General features: G+C 37.8%; 4 protein-coding genes across 4 annotated transcripts; 1 reads left to right on the top strand and 3 right to left on the bottom strand.

Moving 5' to 3' along the window:
* Nucleotides 1-211: 211 nt before the first annotated feature.
* On the bottom strand, nt 212-1,620 carry sox32 (SRY-box transcription factor 32). Its single transcript, XM_077736517.1, has 2 exons — nt 1,359-1,620; nt 212-675 (listed from the first exon to the last, which is right to left on the bottom strand). Exons 1-2 carry the CDS (start codon nt 1,618-1,620, stop codon nt 212-214), a joined length of 726 nt encoding a protein of 241 aa, XP_077592643.1.
* A 5,173-nt stretch (nt 1,621-6,793) lies between these two features.
* mrpl15 (mitochondrial ribosomal protein L15) lies at nt 6,794-8,291 on the bottom strand. Its single transcript, XM_077735651.1, has 4 exons — nt 8,109-8,291; nt 7,803-7,960; nt 7,453-7,618; nt 6,794-7,305 (listed from the first exon to the last, which is right to left on the bottom strand). Exons 1-4 carry the CDS (start codon nt 8,211-8,213, stop codon nt 6,844-6,846), a joined length of 891 nt encoding a protein of 296 aa, XP_077591777.1. The 5' UTR covers nt 8,214-8,291; the 3' UTR covers nt 6,794-6,843.
* A 382-nt stretch (nt 8,292-8,673) lies between these two features.
* Nucleotides 8,674-12,865, top strand: LOC144209387 (acyl-protein thioesterase 1-like). Its single transcript, XM_077735653.1, has 10 exons — nt 8,674-8,916; nt 9,074-9,105; nt 9,195-9,260; nt 9,342-9,389; nt 9,668-9,738; nt 9,815-9,888; nt 9,968-10,069; nt 10,142-10,318; nt 11,217-12,510; nt 12,593-12,865. The coding sequence occupies exons 1-9, from the start codon at nt 8,848-8,850 to the stop codon at nt 11,274-11,276; spliced, it is 699 nt and encodes a 232-aa protein (XP_077591779.1). The 5' UTR covers nt 8,674-8,847; the 3' UTR covers nt 11,277-12,510; nt 12,593-12,865.
* On the bottom strand, nt 11,519-22,575 carry LOC144209386 (regulator of G-protein signaling 20-like). The gene is made up of 5 exons (XM_077735652.1): nt 22,437-22,575; nt 20,889-21,022; nt 12,581-12,664; nt 12,268-12,502; nt 11,519-12,188 (listed from the first exon to the last, which is right to left on the bottom strand). Exons 2-5 carry the CDS (start codon nt 20,894-20,896, stop codon nt 11,979-11,981), a joined length of 537 nt encoding a protein of 178 aa, XP_077591778.1. The 5' UTR covers nt 20,897-21,022; nt 22,437-22,575; the 3' UTR covers nt 11,519-11,978.

Here is a 22,575-nt window from a genome sequence, read left to right as displayed (position 1 = left end):
TGAAATCAAATGAAACAGGAAGTTGGGAAGTTTATGCCCCTGCCGCCGCCGCCCTGCCGTATCCGCCTCAGCGTGGACTTTAAACACAACTTGACAGTTGAATTAAACTTTATTTATTGAATCACACACACACACACACACACCCATACAATATAGAGCTATTTAAATAAATACACGTTATGTCTTCTCTTTTTCTTGTTGTTGTTGTTTTTCAAGAGCTTTCTTCTCTACGGTCCGCATCCGGTCCCAAGTACTGTTCGAACTCGCTACGGTCCAGATCGTAAAGCGTATCCAGCTGGACCCGTTCCAGGTAGAACTCCAGAGGAGGCCCACCAAAGAACCTGGACTCGGGACGACCCAGGGAGGGGCGGGGTTCCGCCGGGAAAGAACCCAGATACCCATCTGTTGCCAGGTAAGCCGGGGCGGGGTAGAAAGGCCCGTAGAATTGGTCCCGTTGGTTTTGGAGGAGGTAGTCGAGGTCATAGGTCGGGTGGGAAGCGTTTGTGGGGTTGGGAGTGGTGGCGGCGGCCATTTTGGGGCTCTTTTTTAGCTGTTTCCGACGTCGAGGGCGGTATTTGTAGCCGGGGTAGTCGATGGTGTGCTGTACGCGAAGACGCTCTGCCTCTTGCATGTAAGGGCGCTTGGCAGATAAGGACATGGATTTCCAGGTTTTGCCTGAATACAAATGGAGGTTGTTGTGTTAGTAATTGAATGAGGAGAGTTGTTAGCAAAGGAATTGCTAATGCTAATGACTTGATGTTTAATGCGGTTGAAGTGGGAGGCGATTGGATGTCTAAGGTCGTTAAATTTTAAGTTATTTAGGGTTTTTTTTTAATAATTGATTTTAATTATGTAATTTAGCACTGATTTAGAGTACCCAAACAAGAATTCCTTCACAAGCTGCTTTAACTGCGTAACAAATTTAAAATAGTACAAAAATAATGAAAAAAAATCATAATAAAATTACTTGCATTCTAAATTAATTCATAACTGAAATTAATATACTTGTACGAGAGGGCATTCATTCATCATTTAAAGGAAAAAATAATTAATTTCAATTTCAGGACAAAAGTTTAGAAAGACTTGCAAATATAGATATTTGTAATTTATTTTGGAAAAATTGTTATAATTATGTGAAATAACTAAAAGCATTTAAAATATTTACAATGTACTGAAAATTAATATAAGAGTATACGCTCATTTTTTAAAAATTGAGATTTATCATATAGTGGAAGTTGGAGGGGGGTCCCCCCACTCGTCACGTGACCTGTCCATGAGTACCCCGGTCAGGTCGCAAACCACCCCCACCCCACCTCCTCCCCCCCGCTGCCATCCCTCCCTGACAGCCCGAGTCTCACCGAGTATTTTGCTGAGGTCGGTGTTTACCAGGTTGGGGTTGAGCAGAGCCAGGCGCCTGCGCTCCTCTTTGGTCCAAATGATGAAGGCATTCAGCGGCCTCCTCACCCTCTGCGCGGCCGCCGAAGAGGCATTCGTGGCGGCCGCCTCCGCACCGACGCTCGGCTCCGAGTGGAAGGAGCCGTGCGGGCTGGAGGGGCCGGAGCTCGGCGAGTGGCACGCCGGCTCCTCGCTGGTGGCCGTAGCCGGCTGGAAGTGGTGCATTTTCGGCTAAGCTCGGCTCCGCTCGGCGGGTCGCTGGGGGTCGCTGGAGGTCGCGTTTTATTTATTTGGGGGCTCCGCCAATGGGAGCAAGGGGGGTCCAAGGTGTGAATTCCAGGTGAGGTCGTGATAGGTCTAGTACAATCGGACACCCCCACGCCCCCCCAACTCGAGACACTTCGAAACTTTAGGCTGTTTTAAATACTTGCGCGTCCATCATTCAAATACACTAAATGGACATTCGAGTCCTTTTTCATTGTAATGGTTGTTAATTCGTGGCTAAAAGCGTGATTTGGTCGATTAGCTTGTTATTTTCTTCCCCTATATCAGATTTCAACATTTTAAAAGACGTGATATAGTGGTGATTTTTAAAAAGATAGAGATATATTTTATTACTTAGTCACATATTTACATATTAGTTTTTATCCTTATTTATTGCAGTACCATTACGATAAGACTGTTTTTAATTGATTTGTTTATCATTATTATATTTGATTGATCCAAATTTAAATGATTCATAATTATATTCATTTCACTACCACATAAGGGTATTCTACACTAAGTAATTATTTGTGCTTATTTAGTTTTTGTTAAATCAACATCTATTTTTTCTTTTCTTCCAAATTGTCGTTCATATTATGCATGTTTTTGTAATTTCGTGCATATTACTTAAATAGAATTTTCACATAGGATAATACGTGATGTTTTAATGAAGTCATTCACAGTGCCATTATACAGCTCTCCTATATTATACATGTTTTATATACACATAAAAAGAGGAATGCACATCTCTATTTGTCCTTACCAGCATTCCCAAATGATCCATTAATAATTATAACTTACTATCTACTTCCCTTCCCATTTTCTTGTATCTGCCTTAAAAATATAGATGTAGAAAAATGTTTTCGCCTCGATTGAAGCTCACTGGAATCCAATCAATAGGTCTTGACAGTATTGATGGGCGCACATCAAATATGGCGTTTTTTGTGTGTGCGTGTAGTTACTAATTACATTGCGGCCCTTGAGACGCCCCCTCCCTTTTCTTCGCTACACACACACACACACACACGCACACCTGAATCCTAGCGTCTCAATCAAAGTACATTCGCGTCATGATCAAGGCGCGTTTATTAACCCTGGTAAATATTTGAACTGATAGACGCCACAATGGCGGTGAGGGGATAAAGATAATAAAGAGGAGAGTAGACCCCCCCAAAAAACTAAATAAACAATTCTGAAGCAGTTTCCCTTCCATCGACGGCGATAGGCGTCCATTAATCGGACGTCTATCGCCGTTGGTGAGATTATACAGCTCGGCAGGGGACGTGTCATCCGAAACTAACGTTATTGTAATCCCGCTGTGAACTCTCGTGTGAATTGATTCGATCTATCGCGTGGCGTTCAACACCACCGGATGTGGATTGGGATGGGGTCGCCCCCCATCGCCCCCTTCACACAGACGCACTCACGTTTCTTATTTTCTTGATGAGTCTTGAACACATCAAGGTTTTTTGTTTTTTTTCAAAGTCCAAACTTTATCTGTTCATTATCTTGCCTGCAAAAAAACAACACAAAAGAAGCACAGGTGGGTTTTTATCGGTTAAAACTTGTATTGGGGGGCGTAAAATAGTTTTTAGCACCTGTAATCATCATCAGGGCTGTCATTGCGTTCAAATGCATTATCGTGTCTGTAGTGGGAGTTGGAATGTACACTTTAAATGGGTAGGAAATATAATTATTTGATTAATGATTTTTTGTTGTTGTCAGTGGGAGGTAAAAATTGATTAAAAATAAGGATTGTAATATGGATTTTTCTTAGAATTTTTCTATTTTGTTTTTTTCTTCTTGGTTTGGACTTCTTTCATGATATATGATAGGTGTTTGGACATTTTAGTATAGATTAATTAAATATTTACGATGAATACTTTTTTTTAATGACTTATGTTTATGAGATGTATTAGGTACTAGTTTTCTTTCCAAAATCTGCCTTTATTTCCAGTATGATTTTGAACCAAACTGAACATTTTCCATTTTTCCCAACACAGGTCACCTGCATTTTAGATAACTACTCAGAGTTGGCCCACTATTGCAGTTAAACTTAATTTTCCAGCACATCCACATTCCATCACCAGGTAAGACTATTTACCATCTTGTCCCCCATGTCCTATTTTTTGAACCCTAACTCCATATCAAATCCCATCTTAACTCCAAAAAAATCCCTATCACCATCCAAAATCATGTCACTCATCCCCTTTTATGAAAAAAATGTATATCTCCCAAAGCCCCGCCCCCTCTGCGAAATTGAACCCCATACTTGCGGCATCCTAACGAAGCACTGTATTCCTTCCAAGTCTTCTATTAGGTTTTGTATTGTATGGGCACAGCAGGCTGGAGATCCATAGAAAGCTCAGACAGCATTCTATGCAATCCAACTATGACCCCCCTCCCCACCCCAATGTAAACATGGCCCTGCCCTTTACGTCAGTCCAGCTGAGAGGATTACAAGCCCCCCCAGGCCCCCTCTCAGGCCCCCCTAATACACCCTCATTAGGGCCACACAATGATGAAGCCTCCTCCAGGCGTTGATAACAACGTGAACTCAGACAGACTTCAAAAAAGGAAAAGCCCCCCCCCCAGCCCAGGCCCCCCCCTTTCTAATAGATTTGACAAGGTGTGAGTGCGCTAAATATGACCATTAATAAGTGGAGCCATAGTTAATATTACTCTTAAGTCAGATAAATTAATGATAGGTTTTCCACAAGTGTAGTCATTTTATAATTAGATTTTTGTGTCAAATACAGCTATTTAAATCTTTTTCTGTATGAAATAACTGTTTTTAAATATTATATTTAATTATATATATTTTGTAGAAGTATTAGCAATTATTTTGAAGAGAAATATGGAATTTCTTAACATATAAAAGGACCAAATTGTCTGTTAAGAAACTCATTGTAAATTAAAACTAACGTTAATAAACAGAAATTAAACATACATAAACAAAGGGAATTTAAATATATACAATAATATAGTTTTTATATTTCAGACGATACATTACCTTATTCCTGAATTTAATGGTTTGTATTTGCATTATATTAAAAAAGACAATATAAACATTAACATGCCAAAATCTAAATAACATGACCAACAAAATGATTTACATGACAAAAAAACAACAATATAAGATACTTACAAACGTTAAAACCTATATCTAATTACATAGTACTTGCTACAAAATATGTAATATTTCTACAGCCACACCAAAATATATTTCCAATTCCACAACAATTAAAAAAAATGTATGACTTTTTGACTTATAACTTTAAGCTAACACCCCCCCCCCCCCCTCGCCCCATTTCCTTCCCAGACTTAATCATTCTCCCCATCAGTCAAGATCTTAATTGACTTGCACCGGTATTCTTTGCAAATGAACAAGACACGGCACCCCCCAGGCACCCCCCATGCCCCTCCCCCCTCCCATTGGTCCTCCAGAGTTGTCAGACAAGCCGCCTGTCTGGGACCTCCACACAAATCCCGATGCAAAAAAAAAAAATGCCCGCCCACCTGCTTTAATTAGATGACGGGTTAAACTGAGACATTAATTAACGTCCAGTCAAACACTCGATTGTCCTCGTCTACCGTGACATTTTACCACCTCCAAATAAGGCAAGAAAAGGCCTCACTTGAACGAAAACAATCCAATTGACAACAAGTACAGTTAAGGGTAGTATTCTTTATCCTCTGACCAAGAGAATTATGGAACGAACCATCTCAAATGGGGGGTGTCATGTTTATTTTTGCCGCAATTAGTTTTTTTATAGGCATCAAATACTGTTTTTAAGGCCCTTAATAGTAAATATTATTTTATTATTCACATTTTTTTTATTTTAAAATATGGGGAAAAGTGTTTTTGTCTTTTAATGTTTTTATAAATTAAGGAAAAAAATATATATATTTTTCTAGTGTTTATTTACATTGAAAATTAGAATGGAAAAAATATAAGCTTTTGTAAAATTAAATATGTCCTTTTAAATATTTTGCTTATTATTTAAAGAGGCGAAAAGGACAGTAATTATGTAGAAATATATATATTTTTTCTTGATTCTGACAAATTCAAGTTTGCCCCGTGACCTTTGACCTCATGACGCCGTAACGCAATCACTTTTCAATTAACGACCATATCCTGCAAGTTGGATCATAATCCCTTTATTCGTTCTTAGGTGATCCCTGAAAACAAACAACAATCCAGACCGAATACTTAAACCCCGCCTCCCGTATAGGTAAGCTTGACCTACAGGTAAAAAAAAGTCGTATCCAATACGGAGGCCGAACGGCAACTGCGGTCTCGAAGGGAGCAAATAAAAACAAGGAAAAGGCGGCGTTTAAGTGTGCGTGGTTCTGAGACTTGAAGTGAAAAGGATCTGCTGCTGCTTTGAAGATAAGCCAGCCCGTAAACAATGACTCTGCGTTTTCTTTCCTGTCTTCTGATTTATTTTCTGTCGTAAGGACGTGGGGGAGCTTTTTTGGCCACGCCCACTATGCTAAAATCCACTTTACCATTGAGTTTTTTTCATAAATATCAATTTTCTTTGCATGTAAATGCAATTTATGTACCTTTATTGAGCTATGATTATTTCCTATTAATTTATTTAAATCATGACTTACTAAATAAGCAAATAGAATAATTTTAAACATTATTTCACTCATTTTCCTTTTATAGACATTTTTTGACCACTAATTGGTCATAGAAATTCTATTTTAAGATAAAAAAAATAATGTTATTTTGACTAGGAGTGGCTAATAGTAGTAGTAGCAGCTTAGTAAAAAATGGTTTAAGACTAATTTGCTAATGATATTTTGTCTTCCCAGGTTTATTTTTTCCACTACTTCATATAAGAGTCCCAAGAGGCCATTATCCAAGTGAGTATATCCATTTACTTCTATATTTATGTACAGTAAGGACTTTAACAGTGATCTAATGTACAGTATATTTGCTGTTGATTGTATCCCAAGGAAGAAAGTCAAGAAGTGTGGATGCAGGATACAGCTGGCATCATGTGACTCATTTCAAACTTGTAAGTAGTACACATCACTGGCATCTGTTTCCTGTTTTCATTCTTCTTCATTTCCCGCTCACCTGTTCCGCTCGGAACGTTTTCCCTTAAAAGGACACCACGCGTTACTTTTCCGAGTTTTATTAAAGACTTTAAACATTACACACCGCGTCCACTAGGAGCTGTAATATTTGATAAGTTTCTCGTCAGTGGGTTTGAGGATTTTCTTGTCGGCCATGTTGACCACCCAGCCTGATGCTAGCCCGAAGAAAATCTGCCGGACGTCTTTGCGCATGGCGAGCATGGCGTAGATTTGGTCTTTGGAAAGGTCCGGTAGCATGTAGCCGTATTTTCGCGCTAAAGCTAGGCGAGCTTGTGCGACTTTTTCGGGGGGCGCGAGGTAGCCACGGTTTTCGGGGTCCATGTAGTAAGGAAGCAGGTTCTCGCCGGGGAGTGCGCGTCTAGGGATGGGCTGACCACGTAGAAAGAAGGGGACGGGTTTGATGAGGATATCCAAGCTGATTGGATCGTAGAAGGAGCAGGTTAGCACGCCGCCGTTGCGTTCGATGGCAGCGATAGCCTTCTCGGATGCCCGTTGGACCTCGATGTTCACCTTGGCCGAGAACGAGTCAGCGCCCTGAAAAGATAACTTTGTTAGCCTAGAGCGACGTCTACTGGTGGGAGTTAGAATTACATTCGATTATTTTTTTCGTCCATCAAATAAGTTTGATCAATTCTGGCATGAAGGGGTTAATACAAATGTCATCATGTTTTGCAGATGTACCTCATCCACCAGCTGGACGCCAAAATCCCTCTTGAGTGGCTGAATGGTCACTCCGCGACCATTCACCAACTGGGTCAGATCGATGGGTTGATTTGGATCCACTCGGCCCAAATCGATGAGGTACTGGAGACGCCGAAGGGACAGCGGTTGGTACTGGGGACGCTGGCTGAAAAGTGTTTTAAGGTATATTACACAAACATAGCATTTCACATATTATGGTAGCAAGATGCTAGCTTTCCACTCACAATGGAGTGACGTCTAGGGACGTCAATGGCAGCTAATGCATTCACAACCCATAACATTAATCAATGTGGAGCATTTCATATGTCGTTACTTGTTATGTAGCATACCTGTGACCTTCATTGTAGCCATATTTGGGAATGCGTAGATAAAAAGGGGTCTGTCCACCTTCGAAGCCTAGCCGAGGTCGGGTGCCCCGTTGCCGCTCGCCCTTGTGTCCTCGACCGCTTCTGTTACCACCGTGCTGCCCCCTGCCCCGACGCCTTTCCTGAAAAAAAAAATAGCAAATTGAAACAAGGACGTTATATTTGGACGTGTAGCAGCTACTTAGCTGATGTAGACGGTCTAGCTGCAGTTAGCATTAGCCTGGCTTGCTAGTTAGCCACCGTTTAAGGGGTGTTACAATGGAATCTTACTTTTTTTTGGGAGCCAGGCTCCGGCCGTAGGTTGAGCAAGGATAGGCGCGGCAGATTTCGTAAGGCTTCCAGTGCCTTTCCACTGGTTTTGTTCGGGAAAGACATGGTTGTTATGGTCAATGTTTAGAAGTTCACCTAGCAAATGTGACAAGGGCAAGGGGGGGTCACGTGATAAGGCTGGGCGAGACGTTTCCGGTTGAAATAACAATTCTAAGTAGATATTAAAATAACATGGGTTAAATATTTAGCTTTTAAATGTATGAAAAAAATGAAATATTTTATTCAACGTTTAGTGTAAAAGCATGCCTTTGTATTTTTATTATGTATGCAGTATGTATGTTGCATTTCAGAAGAGCCAATCAGAAAGCAGAAAAGCCGAGCTTTCAGTATAGTTAACCCAAAAAGCAGGGGAAAAATATTTTGAGTAAGCATTGCCACATTTTAAAGTTTATCAGAAACTGTAAAATATACATTTAAAATGTTTTAACTGTTTAACACTAATTATAACATTGCGTTTTGAAATTTTGCATTTCCTTGTATATGGCCAATCACGATGCAGAGAAGGCGGAACTTCCGTTTCTCCTAATTCCGAACCGCTTGTGGTCTAAATTAATGGCGTCGTTACCCCAAACAAAACTTCCCAAGATCCGTTTAATAACGGCTTCCTTTCTTTAGTAAATCGCTTTAAAATAACATTCTGCGATAGAAAAAATTCTGTACTAGTATATAGCGCTGTTGCATGTGCGGTAATAACATGTCGGCACCTTTACCTGCCATCGTGCCTGCTGCCCGCAAAGCCACCGCGGCGGTAAGTAAGTCGTTAATCCCGATTGTCTTCATGTAGCACCACCTTCCTTTGTTGGATCGAATTAGCATAAAACTTCATTTAAATGTGTATTTGCTGAGAAAAGATCTGTCAATTACGCATTAGTATTCGGTTAACTGACATTGGGAAAACTTTACAGGTTGTTTTCCTGCATGGCCTCGGTGACACGGGGTAGGTCACTTTAATTATTTTCATTCTTGGAAATGATAAACCAAAATGTCTAACTTAATAACAATAGTAATAACGTGTTTTGTTTCCAGGCATGGCTGGGCTGAAGCTTTTGGTGGCATCAGAATACCACACGTCAAGTACATCTGTCCACATGCGTACGTATTCATAAATATATGATCATATTTTTTAGACATCCTTATTATAATATGATATTAATTTTCCTTTCCAATTCACAGCCCTTCCATGCCTGTCACTTTAAACATGCGGATGTCCATGCCTTCCTGGTAAGTATGCATCTCAAAATTGCGTGACTGGACGTTTGGTCGCCCGGACGTTTGGACGCCCGGACGTTTGGACGCCCGGACGTTTGGCCGCCCGGACGTTTGGCCGCCCGGACGTTTGGCCGCCCGGACGTTTGGCCGCCCGGACGTTTGGCCGCCCGGACGTTTGGCCGCCCGGACATTTGGCCCCAGGCCAAATGTACGGCCAAACGACCGGCATCCAAACGTCCGAGCACCCAAAATTGAAATCAGAAAATTCATAACACCACATTTCTCTCCAGGTTTGATATTTACGGATTAAATCCGGACGCGCAAGAAGACGAAGCCGGCATCAAGAGAGCGTCGGACAACAGTGTGTCTCTTTGTTAAAAAAAAATAACACTTATTTTTGCATTTGGACAATGGCAAACTTTTGATTGGTCCTCCAGTTAAAGCCATGATAGACCAAGAAGTCAAGAACGGCATTCCATCCCATAGAATCATCCTGGGTGGATTCTCACAGGTAAAATGGCATTTTTTTTGTTCTGTTTTGTATTGTTTTAATTCTCAAAGTTAACATGTTGTTTATGGTTCTTCCGCAGGGTGGCGCTCTGTCACTGTACACGGCTTTGAGCACCCAACAGAAGCTGGCTGGGGTGGTCGCTCTCAGCTGTTGGCTTCCAATGCGCAATGCCTTCCCTCAAGTAAGAATTTAACAAAAGTAGGAGTTTAATACACAGAGATCAAAGATCAGTGTTTTTTTTCTTCCAAATTAGGCGTCAGCTGTGGGAGTCAACAAGGACGTAGCGGTACTTCAATGCCACGGCGACGCTGACCCTCTGGTGCCGTTCTCTTTCGGAAGTCGTACCGCCGAAAAATTGAAGACCCTCTTGGACCCCCATCATCTCACTTTCAAGTCCTACCCGGGCCTCCAGCACAGCGCCTGTCCGGAGGTACTGTAAAAACATTTTTGGGCCACTTCACTATACTAAGCCTTACTATACTTTGTCGTTTTTTAGGGGGAAAAGCCTTACTATACTTTGTCGTTTTTGAAGAGAAAAAGCCTTACTATAGTATGTCGTTTTTGTAAGAAAAAAAGCCTTACTATACTATGTAGTTTTTGAAGATAAAAAGCCTTACTATACTATGTCGTTTTTGAAGAGGAAAAGCCTTACTATACTTTGTCGTTTTTTAAAGAAAAAAAGCCTTACTATAATTTGTCGTATTTTTAGGCGAAAAAGCCTTACTATACTTTGTCGTTTTTTTTAGGCGAAAAAGCCTTACTATACTATGTCGTTTTTGAAGAGAAAAAACCTTACTATACTTTGTCGTTTTTGAAGAGAAATAGCGTTACTATACTATGTCGTTTTTTGAGACAAAAAGCCTTACTATACTATGTCGTTTTTGTAAGAAAAAAAGCCTTACTATACTATGTCGTTTTTGAAGAGAAAAAACCTTACTATACTATGTCGTTTTTTTGCGATAAAAAGCCTTACTATAGTATGTCGTTTTTGGCGATAAAAAGCCTTACTATACTATGTCGTTTTTTTAGGTGAAAAAGCCTTACTATACTATGTCGTTTTTGAAGATAAAAAGCCTTACTATACTATGTCGTTTTTTGTTTAGGAAAAAAAGCCTTACTATACTATGTCGTTTTTTAGGTGAAAAAAAGCCTTACTATACTTTGTCGTTTTCTAGGTGAAAAAGCCTTACTATACTTAGTCGTTTATTTGGGGGGACAACCCTTATTATACTTTGTCGTTTTTTTAGCCAAAAAGCCTTACTATACTATGTCGTTTTTCCAGGAAAAAAGCCCTACTATACTAAGTCATTTTTTTTCTCTTTCCCCAGGAAATGGTGGACATCAAACGTTTTATCGAGAAGCAACTGCCCGCCGTCAGCGAGGAATGAACACCCAGACGCCATCCGACCAATCCGAATCGGACCCCCATCCACCCCTCCTGATGCAAAGAAGAAATGTCCTGCACCTGCAATGGAGTTATAAGGCTTGTATCTTGATGTTCTACATTTTTTATTAAATATAGTGGAAGCTAAAACTACTTGTTTTTGCTTCTTATTTCCAAGTGTTAGAACTCCAATGGAAAAAAACAAACATTTACCTGTATTATTGCACATTAAGTTTAATGCAAATATACTTACAGATTTAAACAAAGCAGACTTTCAAATTTTTTTAATGTTTACATGATTGTGCTTTTATTGAACAGATTTCACACACACAACAAAAACTACAGCGGCAAAAGTGTAGTTTTTCCCCAAAATCACAGTATCCAAATGCATCGACTAGATCTAGATAGACGTGCGTATATATTACTATCTTTAAATAATCCTCTTTTCCAGGTTTGAGAGGCGAAAAGTAGCTGAAAAGCACCAAAAAGTCCAAAATTGGCGCTCGTTGAAAACGCCGAACGTAGAAGATATTACCCAAAGGCACTTTCTATCCGCTAAATTGGCGCCACAATGAAAAGTCGCCTTGTTTCGGAGTCTGGAAACAAGGTAGAAAAGTGCAACGTTAAGCGCTGGGTGAGGCGCGTGTATAAAAATAGACATTTCCGCCTTTGCTTTTTCTTTATTAAAGCTAGTTGGGGCGTTCTTCTATGGCTTTGGGGATGGCGGCGTTGGCGTTGGTTCTTCTTCTTCCAGGCTTTTGAGCAAGTCGGCGTAGGCAGACGAGTTGATGTAGCGAGGGTACGAATCCCTCTGCATTAGAGTGTAGATCTGCTGTTGGGCGTCGTCGAAAGTATGCGAGGTGGGTTCCAACATGTTGCGGTTGATAACGTCACGTACTCGTGAGTCCAGGCTAACCTGTGAGTAAAGAAATTGGCGCCAGTTAAAGAAAAATACGATATTTTAGAGTACTTACGACGGTTAAGTTTGTGTTTACCTCTTTCGGGGAGAGGATGGAGATGAAATCTTCGTATATTTGCCGTACTTTCTCCTCCACCACCGTCTTGTTGGTCTCCTTCTTGAGTTCCTCACAGGCTAGCCAGAACATCATGTTCTCCTCGCTGAACTCCGTGCGGAGGAATTGGCGGAAGCAAGAACGCCCAGCGGCACTTTTCATCACTTTCTCGAAGGATGACGTCCAAGATCCGGCTTCCTCCGCTGTGGGTTTCGGGCTTTTTGGGTAGGAAAAGATGGACAAGAAGGTTCGTTACCAACGTCAGAGAATGTCTTAATATCATCGTTGTTCTTACCTTTCTTCACAGTTGTCGGCGCCGTCTGCCCTGCGGTCGCACGCCGATCTCTGGATGGTTTCGTCTTCGCCTCGCACGGTTAAACTGCAAACGAAAGAAGAGTTGAGTTATTTACATGCAAGTTAGTATGCACGAATGTACTATTGAAAGGAGACAGTGTTCGTCGAAACATAGAGTATTGGCTGCTTAAAAAGCCTAGAAATGTATTGCTAATTTATCTATGTCAAATTGTTTGTATTGACTAAGTGCTTACCTGTGATGAATAAATGTAATTTGTATACTCCATTCATTTTGTCATGATTTGACCTGTAGAAATGATACATATATATATATACGTCTAAAATAGTGAGAGGAACTGAAGTCCGTCTTTTTACTTAAATGATGGTGGACCAAGTTCGTAAGTTGCTTTAAGCAAGAAAGAGACCATGTATAGTAAGGCTCCTTTTCCTAAAAAAAAGCGACAAAGTATAGTAAGTCTTGTTTTCCGTACAAAAAACGTCAGAGTATAGTAAGGCTTGTTTTCCCTAAAAAAAACTACATAGTAAGTCTTACTATACTATGTCTTTTTTGTAAGAAAAAAAGCCTTACTATGTCGTTTTTGTAAGAAAAAAAAAGCCTTACAATACTATGTCGTTTTTTGGGGAAAAAAGCCTTACTATACTATGTCGTTTTTGTAAGAAAAAAAGCGTTACTATACTATGTCGTTTTTTAGGGAAAAAAGCCTTACTATACTATGTCGTTTTTTAGGGAAAAAAGCCTTACTATACTATGTCGTTTTTGTAAGAAAAAAAGCCTTACTATACTATGTCGTTTTTGCCTTACTATACTATGTCGTTTTTGTAAGAAAAAAAGCGACAAAAACGACATAGTATAGTAAGGCTTTTTTTCTTACAAAAACGACATAGTATAGTAAGGCTTTTTTTTCCCTAAAAAACGACATAGTATAGTAAGGCTTTTTTTCTTACAAAAACGACATAGTATAGTAAGGCTTTTTTTTCCCTAAAAAACGACATAGTATAGTAAGGCTTTTTTTCTTACAAAAACGACATAGTATAGTAAGGCTTTTTTCCCCTAAAAAACGACATAGTATAGTAAGGCTTTTTTTCTGACAAAAACGACATAGTATAGTAAGGCTTTTTTTCTGACAAAAACGACATAGTATAGTAATTGTTGTAAGTAATAGTGTAGTTTAGGGAAAAAAGCCTTACTATACTATGTCGTTTTTGTCAGAAAAAAAGCCTTACTATACTATATCGTTTTTTAGGGAAAAAAGCCTTACTATACTATGTCGTTTTTGTCAGAAAAAAAGCCTTACTATACTATGTCGTTTTTGTCAGAAAAAAAGCCTTACTATACTATGTCGTTTTTGTCAGAAAAAAAGCCTTACTATACTATGTCGTTTTTGTCAGAAAAAAGCCCTACTATACTATGTCGTTTTTGCAAGAAAAAAAGCCTCACTATACTATGTCGTTTTTGTCAGAAAAAAAGCCTTACTATACTATGTCGTTTTTTAGGGAAAAAAGCCTTACTATACTATGTCGTTTTTTATGGAAAAGAAGCTTTACTATACTATGTCGTTTTTGTAAGAAAAAAAGCCTTACTATACTATGTTGTTTTTGTAAGAAAAAAAGGCTTACTATACTATGTCGTTTTTTAGGGAAAAAAGCCTTACTATACTATGTCGTTTTTGTCAGAAAAAAAGCCTTACTATACTGTCGTTTTTGTAAGAAAAAAAGCCTTACTATACTATGTCGTTTTTTAGGGAAAAAAGCCTTACTATACTATGTCGTTTTTTAGGGAAAAAAAGCCTTACTATACTATGTCGTTTTTTAGGGAAAAAAAGCCTTACTATACTATGTCATTTTTGTAAGAAAAAAAGCCTTACTATACTATGTCGTTTTTTAGAGAAAAAAGCCTAACTATACTATGTCATTTTTGTAAGAAAAAAAGCCTTACTATACTATGTCGTTTTTTAGGGAAAAAAGCCTTACTATACTATGTCGTTTTTGTAAGAAAAAAAGCCTTACTATACTATGTCGTTTTTGTAAGAAAAAAAGCCTTACTATACTATGTCGTTTTTGTAAGAAAAAAAGCGACAAAAACGACATAGTATACTAAGGCTTTTTTTCTTACAAAAACGACATAGTATAGTAAGGCTTTTTTCCCTAAAAAACGACATAGTATAGTAAGGCTTTTTTTCCCTAAAAAACGACATAGTATAGTAAGGCTTTTTTTCTTACAAAAATGACATAGTATAGTAAGGCTTTTTTTCTTACAAAAACGACATAGTATAGTAAGGCTTTTTTCTCTAAAAAACGACATAGTATATTAAGGCTTTTTTTCTGACAAAAACGACATAGTATAGTGAGGCTTTTTTTCTTGCAAAAACGACATAGTATAGTAGGGCTTTTTTCTGACAAAAACGACATAGTATAGTAAGGCTTTTTTTCTGACAAAAACGACATAGTATAGTAAGGCTTTTTTTCTGACAAAAACGACATAGTATAGTAAGGCTTTTTTTCTGACAAAAACGACATAGTATAGTAAGGCTTTTTTTCTGACAAAAACGACATTGTATAGTAAGGCTTTAAAAGCCTTACTATACTATGTCGTTTTTGTAAGAAAAAAAGCCTTACTATACTATGTCGGTTTTGTAAGAAATAAAGCCTTACTATACTATGTCGTTTTTGTAAGAAAAAATGCCTTACTATACTATGTCGTTTTTTAGGGGAAAAAAGCCTTACTATACTATGTCGTTTTTGTAAGAAAAAAAGCCTTACTATACTATGTCGTTTTTTAGGGAAAAAAGCCTTACTATACTATGTCGTTTTTGTCAGAAAAAAAGCCTTACTATACTATATCGTTTTTTAGGGAAAAAAGCCTTACTATACTATGTCGTTTTTGTCAGAAAAAAAGCCTTACTATACTATGTCGTTTTTGTCAGAAAAAAAGCCTTACTATACTATGTCGTTTTTGTCAGAAAAAAAGCCTTACTATACTATGTCGTTTTTGTCAGAAAAAAGCCCTACTATACTATGTCGTTTTTGCAAGAAAAAAAGCCTCACTATACTATGTCGTTTTTGTCAGAAAAAAAGCCTTACTATACTATGTCGTTTTTTAGGGAAAAAAGCCTTACTATACTATGTCGTTTTTTATGGAAAAGAAGCTTTACTATACTATGTCGTTTTTGTAAGAAAAAAAGCCTTACTATACTATGTTGTTTTTGTAAGAAAAAAAGGCTTACTATACTATGTCGTTTTTTAGGGAAAAAAGCCTTACTATACTATGTCGTTTTTGTCAGAAAAAAAGCCTTACTATACTGTCGTTTTTGTAAGAAAAAAAGCCTTACTATACTATGTCGTTTTTTAGGGAAAAAAGCCTTACTATACTATGTCGTTTTTTAGGGAAAAAAAGCCTTACTATACTATGTCGTTTTTTAGGGAAAAAAAGCCTTACTATACTATGTCATTTTTGTAAGAAAAAAAGCCTTACTATACTATGTCGTTTTTTAGAGAAAAAAGCCTAACTATACTATGTCATTTTTGTAAGAAAAAAAGCCTTACTATACTATGTCGTTTTTTAGGGAAAAAAGCCTTACTATACTATGTCGTTTTTGTAAGAAAAAAAGCCTTACTATACTATGTCGTTTTTGTAAGAAAAAAAGCCTTACTATACTATGTCGTTTTTGTAAGAAAAAAAGCGACAAAAACGACATAGTATACTAAGGCTTTTTTTCTTACAAAAACGACATAGTATAGTAAGGCTTTTTTCCCTAAAAAACGACATAGTATAGTAAGGCTTTTTTTCCCTAAAAAACGACATAGTATAGTAAGGCTTTTTTTCTTACAAAAATGACATAGTATAGTAAGGCTTTTTTTCTTACAAAAACGACATAGTATAGTAAGGCTTTTTTCTCTAAAAAACGACATAGTATATTAAGGCTTTTTTTCTGACAAAAACGACATAGTATAGTGAGGCTTTTTTTCTTGCAAAAACGACATAGTATAGTAGGGCTTTTTTCTGACAAAAACGACATAGTATAGTAAGGCTTTTTTTCTGACAAAAACGACATAGTATAGTAAGGCTTTTTTTCTGACAAAAACGACATAGTATAGTAAGGCTTTTTTTCTGACAAAAACGACATAGTATAGTAAGGCTTTTTTTCTGACAAAAACGACATTGTATAGTAAGGCTTTAAAAGCCTTACTATACTATGTCGTTTTTGTAAGAAAAAAAGCCTTACTATACTATGTCGGTTTTGTAAGAAATAAAGCCTTACTATACTATGTCGTTTTTGTAAGAAAAAATGCCTTACTATACTATGTCGTTTTTTAGGGGAAAAAAGCCTTACTATACTATGTCGTTTTTGTAAGAAAAAAAGCCTTACTATACTATGTCGTTTTTTAGGGAAAAAAGCCTTACTATACTATGTCGTTTTTGTCAGAAAAAAAGCCTTACTATACTATATCGTTTTTTAGGGAAAAAAGCCTTACTATACTATGTCGTTTTTGTCAGAAAAAAAGCCTTACTATACTATGTCGTTTTTGTCAGAAAAAAAGCCTTACTATACTATGTCGTTTTTGTCAGAAAAAAAGCCTTACTATACTATGTCGTTTTTGTCAGAAAAAAGCCCTACTATACTATGTCGTTTTTGCAAGAAAAAAAGCCTCACTATACTATGTCGTTTTTGTCAGAAAAAAAGCCTTACTATACTATGTCGTTTTTTAGGGAAAAAAGCCTTACTATACTATGTCGTTTTTTATGGAAAAGAAGCTTTACTATACTATGTCGTTTTTGTAAGAAAAAAAGCCTTACTATACTATGTTGTTTTTGTAAGAAAAAAAGGCTTACTATACTATGTCGTTTTTTAGGGAAAAAAGCCTTACTATACTATGTCGTTTTTGTCAGAAAAAAAGCCTTACTATACTGTCGTTTTTGTAAGAAAAAAAGCCTTACTATACTATGTCGTTTTTTAGGGAAAAAAAGCCTTACTATACTATGTCGTTTTTTAGGGAAAAAAAGCCTTACTATACTATGTCATTTTTGTAAGAAAAAAAGCCTTACTATACTATGTCGTTTTTTAGAGAAAAAAGCCTAACTATACTATGTCATTTTTGTAAGAAAAAAAGCCTTACTATACTATGTCGTTTTTTAGGGAAAAAAGCCTTACTATACTATGTCGTTTTTGTAAGAAAAAAAGCCTTACTATACTATGTCGTTTTTGTAAGAAAAAAAGCCTTACTATACTATGTCGTTTTTGTAAGAAAAAAAGCCTTACTATACTATGTCGTTTTTGTAAGAAAAAAAGCGACAAAAACGACATAGTATACTAAGGCTTTTTTTCTTACAAAAACGACATAGTATAGTAAGGCTTTTTTCCCTAAAAAACGACATAGTATAGTAAGGCTTTTTTTCCCTAAAAAACGACATAGTATAGTAAGGCTTTTTTTCTTACAAAAATGACATAGTATAGTAAGGCTTTTTTTCTTACAAAAACGACATAGTATAGTAAGGCTTTTTTCTCTAAAAAACGACATAGTATAGTAAGGCTTTTTTTCCCTAAAAAACGACATAGTATAGTAAGGCTTTTTTTCTTACAAAAATGACATAGTATAGTAAGGCTTTTTTTCTTACAAAAACGACATAGTATAGTAAGGCTTTTTTCCCTAAAAAACGACATAGTATAGTAAGGCTTTTTTCTTACAAAAACGACATAGTATAGTAAGGCTTTTTTTCCCTAAAAAACGACATAGTATAGTAAGGCTTTTTTTCTTACAAAAACGACATAGTATAGTAAGGCTTTTTTCCCTAAAAAACGACATAGTATAGTAAGGCTTTTTTTCTTACAAAAACGACATAGTATAGTAAGGCTTTTTTTCCCTAAAAAACGACATAGTATAGTAAGGCTTTCTTTCTTACAAAAACGACATAGTATAGTAAGGCTTCTTTTCCATAAAAAAACGACATAGTATAGTAAGGCTTTTTTCCTAAAAAACGACATAGTATATATAGTAAGGCTTTTTTCTTACAAAAACGACATAATATAGTAAGGCTTTTTCCCCTAAAAAACGACATAGTATAGTAAGGCTTTTTTTCTTACAAAAACGACAGTATAGTAAGGCTTTTTCCCCCTAAAAAACGACATAGTATAGTAAGCCTTTTTTCCCTTAAAAAACGACATAGTATAGTAAGCCTTTTTTCCCTTAAAAAACGACATAGTATAGTAAGTCTTTTCTCTTAAAAAATGACTTAGTATAATAAGTCATTTTCTTCCTTAAAAAACTACATAGTATAGTAAGTGTGGCCACTTCATGGTGTAGAAGTTCACTCACCTGACTGCAATGTGGAAAGGTATAGTTTGAATCCTGGTTGGGAAACATCTTCCGTTAAATAGAAACACCTGTGTGTCGTCAAGACTTTCCAATAATGACATAGTTAAGTGTGCCCAATTGGCGTAGAGACTACCGTGTGGACAGGACGGGTTTCAAATCCCAGTGGCCGCTGACTTTAGACAGACTGGTGGATGAACCATTTTGTCATTAAAAAATGACTAAGTGTGTTGGTGAATGAAGCATTTTCTCTAAAAAATGACAAAGTGTTTCACCTCTTTCCATAATGAAAGCTTCCAATGACCTCGTATAAGTGGCCAGCTAAGTGGTGTAGTGGGTTGGTCACCTACCTTTTCACCGGAGAGACCTGGGTTCGATTCCCGGTGTCGGTGGATGAAACATTTAGTCAAAAAAATGACTAAGTGTTTCACCCCTTTCCTTGAATGAAAGCTTCTAATGACCATTTATAAGTGTGGTGCAGTGGGTTGGTCACCTACCTTTTCACCGGAGAGACCTGGGTTCGATTCCCGGTGTCAGTGGGTGAAACATTTAGTCAAAAAAATGACTGTGTTTCACCCCTTTCCTTGAATGAAAGCTTCCGATGACCATGTATAAGTGGTGCTAAGTGGTGTAGTGGGTTGGTCACTTACCTTTCACCGGAGAGACCTGGGTTTGATTCCCGGTGTCGGTGGATGAAACATTTAGTCAAAAAAATGACTAAGTGTTTCACCCCTTTCCTTGAATGAAAGCTTCCAATGACAATGTATAAGTGTGGTGCAGTGGATTGGTCACTTACCTTTTCACCGGAGAGACCTGGGTTCGATTCCCGGTGTCAGTGGGTGAAACATTTAGTCAAAAAAATGACTAAGTGTTTCACCCCTTTCCTTGAATGAAAGCTTCCAATGACAATGTATAAGTGTGGTGCAGTGGATTGGTCACTTACCTTTTCACCGGAGAGACCTGGGTTCGATTCCCGGTGTCAGTGGGTGAAACATTTAGTCAAAAAAATGACTAAGTGTTTCACCCCTTTCCTTGAATGAAAGCTTCCAATGACAATGTATAAGTGTGGTGCAGTGGGTTGGTCACCTACCTTTTCACCGGAGAGACCTGGGTTCGATTCCCGGTGTCGGCATTTAGTCAAAAAAAGATTTTCCCACTATTATTCAAGTAAATGAAAGGGATAAAAGTACAAGTACTACTTCTTTCTCTCAGAGGGTGGTGGCCCAGTGGCTAAGTCATCAGTTTGCCAACTCTTTGGTCCCTGGTTCAATTCCCAGGGCAGGCAAAGATTTTCCCACAATTGTTCAGGTAAAAGAATAAGTACAATTGCTTAAGTGTTTAACCTATAAGTATAAGTATTCAGTGGTGGATGAAACATTTAGTCAAAAAATGACTAAGTGTTTCACCCCATTTCCTTGGATAAAATGTTTCAACACCGATGTATAAGTGGGGCACGAGTTGGTGTTGTGGGTTGCACACTCGCCTTTGCACCGAGAGAACGTGAGTTCGCTTCCCGGTGTCGCCGGTTCACTGACCAAGCAAGCGGTCGAGGGTCGGCCGAAGGCCGACCCGAGAACGCCTTTCGCACATACAGGTCCATCAAGTGTCTTCCGAACTGCCGAAGGCAGTTCGGAATATAACCTTTTGCTGAAAAGTATGACTAAGTGTTTCATATAAATTAAAAAGTTTTTCTTTTTTTTTTCCCCTTCTTCTTATTCCATTGACCAATTCTTCTTTCCAATTATTTTCAGCCAAACGACGGCAGCGGGAATCGAACCCAGGTCTCCCAGACGGGAGTCCTGTGAACTAACCTCTGCGCCACTCAAGTGACTACACTTTCCTTAGTCATCATTTCAGTGTCTTGACTACAAGTCCACAGAAAGAACTAAGGGAAAATGTGTCCCAACCGGGATTTGAACCCACGCCTCCCAGACGAAAGACCAGTGAGTTAACCTCTACGCCAAGTGGCCACACCTTACCTTGTCATTTTTGGAGAGCCTCAAGTACACACTGTTGCTTCTATTTAAATGAAAATGAGACCAGGATTCGAACCGCACTCTCCCGCATGGCAGTCTGGCAACTTAACCACTAGACCACAGAGTCCACACCTTACCTGCAAGCAAAGATGGGCAAATAAGTGAACAATTCTCTATTTGAAAAAGGACTAAGACTTTTTCTAAAATTTTGACTAAGTATAGTGAAGTTTGTTTTCCCTTTAAAAAAAAACGACATAGTATAGTAAGGCTTTTTATCTTCAAAAACGACATAGTATAGTAAGACTTTTTTTCTTACAAAAACGACATAGTATAGTAAGACTTTTTTTCTTACAAAAACGACATAGTATAGTAAGGCTTTTTTTCTTGCAAAAACGACATAGTATAGTAAGGCTTTTTTTCTGACAAAAACGACATAGTATAGTAAGACTTTTTTTCTTACAAAAACGACATAGTATAGTAAGGCTTTTTTCTTACAAAAACGACATAGTATAGTAAGGCTTTTTTTTCCCTAAAAAACAACATAGTATAGTAAGGCTTTTTTTCCCTTTAGAAAAAACGACTAAGTATAGTAAGGCTATTTTACTCAAAATAATACAAGTTCTATATTTCAGTTTTATGAGCATTTAGAAAATGAGATGAGATGGAAAAATATTTTTAGGACAACTTATTGACGTGTACTTTATGGTAAAGACAAGTACAAATACGACACAAATAGACTTTTGGTGGCGTAAATAACTCCAAGACGTGTAATTAAAAATGTGGCCAGCACCTGACACTGCCTCTAATTGGTTGGCAAGAGGCATCATGGGAATTAAGACGCACCCGGGGGGGCCTTGAAACAGTTACTCTGAACCCCCAAAAGGACGCCAGCCATCGTCTACTTGGTGGAAATTCATTTTCTCTCTTTTGGGCCATTTTGAGAATATGTTTACTGTGATTTGGACAATTTTAAACTGTCAATAAAATATGTCAAAATCTATTAAGTCAAGCAAAGTGAGCAAAATAAAGCATTTGGGGACTTTTATATTAAATAAACATTTGTAAAGGTTAAAGGTTTTTTTACAATTAAAATGTCTAGTTAAGTATTATTATTGAAATAATACAAAAATACTATTTTTCATATAATATCATCTCATTTTCTGAACTGCTTTATCCTCACTAGTGTCTCAACATAGTATAGTAAGGCTTTCTTTCCTTTAAAAAACGATTTTTTTCTTAAAGAACTACATTTTCTGACCCACTTTATCCTCACTAGTGTCTCAGGGTTATAATCAATAACAATACCAAAACTACCATTGGCTAGGATAGGCTCTAGCACCCCCTAACACCCTCATTACCATCAACACATCTTTAATCCTATTTTGAAACCAAACAATTCTTACAAATATTTCCTATACCCTAATCATTTCCTCCCTGCCAAAATGAACAACACATTTCAATTCCTCGCGGGGGTGCCGGAGCTAAGAGGCGGATTCCACTCCCCTGACTGCGTTCTTGTAAAGAAAATAAGACTTTTTGGAACGCACTTACCATGAGCAGCTGCAGCAGCAGCACCAGCAGAAGCAGCAGGCGTCGCCCATCCTTTGGCGGCCGTGGAGGACGTTGGCGGCGGCTGCGTTGGCGGCGTTAGCGGTAACGGCGTTAGCGGCTTCCTGCTGCACCTGCATCT

The sequence above is a fragment of the Stigmatopora nigra genome, chromosome 16 (assembly GCF_051989575.1).
Source record: "Stigmatopora nigra isolate UIUO_SnigA chromosome 16, RoL_Snig_1.1, whole genome shotgun sequence".
In the NCBI taxonomy this organism is placed as follows: Eukaryota; Metazoa; Chordata; class Actinopteri; order Syngnathiformes; family Syngnathidae; genus Stigmatopora; species Stigmatopora nigra.
This window is presented reverse-complemented; position numbering and strand designations above follow the sequence as displayed.

Bases quoted from the DNA above. Each gene is read 5' to 3' on its own strand.
- LOC144209386 (XM_077735652.1), bottom strand. The intron at 12,503-12,580 runs GTAAGAACAACG...CTACCCAAAAAG, and splicing joins GCCGACAACTGTGAAGAAAG to CCCGAAACCCACAGCGGAGG. The intron at 12,189-12,267 runs GTAAACACAAAC...CTTTACTCACAG, and splicing joins CCATCCTCTCCCCGAAAGAG to GTTAGCCTGGACTCACGAGT.
- LOC144209387 (XM_077735653.1), top strand. From the start codon at position 8,848: ATGTGCGGTAATAACATGTCGGCACCTTTACCTGCCATCGTGCCTGCT. The intron at 9,106-9,194 runs GTAGGTCACTTT...TTTTGTTTCCAG, and splicing joins CATGGCCTCGGTGACACGGG to GCATGGCTGGGCTGAAGCTT. The intron at 9,739-9,814 runs GTGTGTCTCTTT...TTGGTCCTCCAG, and splicing joins CAAGAGAGCGTCGGACAACA to TTAAAGCCATGATAGACCAA.
- mrpl15 (XM_077735651.1), bottom strand. From the start codon at position 8,213: ATGTCTTTCCCGAACAAAACCAGTGGAAAGGCACTGGAAGCCTTACGA. The intron at 7,619-7,802 runs GTATGCTACATA...AACACTTTTCAG, and splicing joins GGCTACAATGAAGGTCACAG to CCAGCGTCCCCAGTACCAAC. The intron at 7,306-7,452 runs GTACATCTGCAA...TTATCTTTTCAG, and splicing joins GCGTCCAGCTGGTGGATGAG to GGCGCTGACTCGTTCTCGGC.
- sox32 (XM_077736517.1), bottom strand. From the start codon at position 1,620: ATGCACCACTTCCAGCCGGCTACGGCCACCAGCGAGGAGCCGGCGTGC. The intron at 676-1,358 runs GTGAGACTCGGG...ATTTGTATTCAG, and splicing joins CGACCTCAGCAAAATACTCG to GCAAAACCTGGAAATCCATG.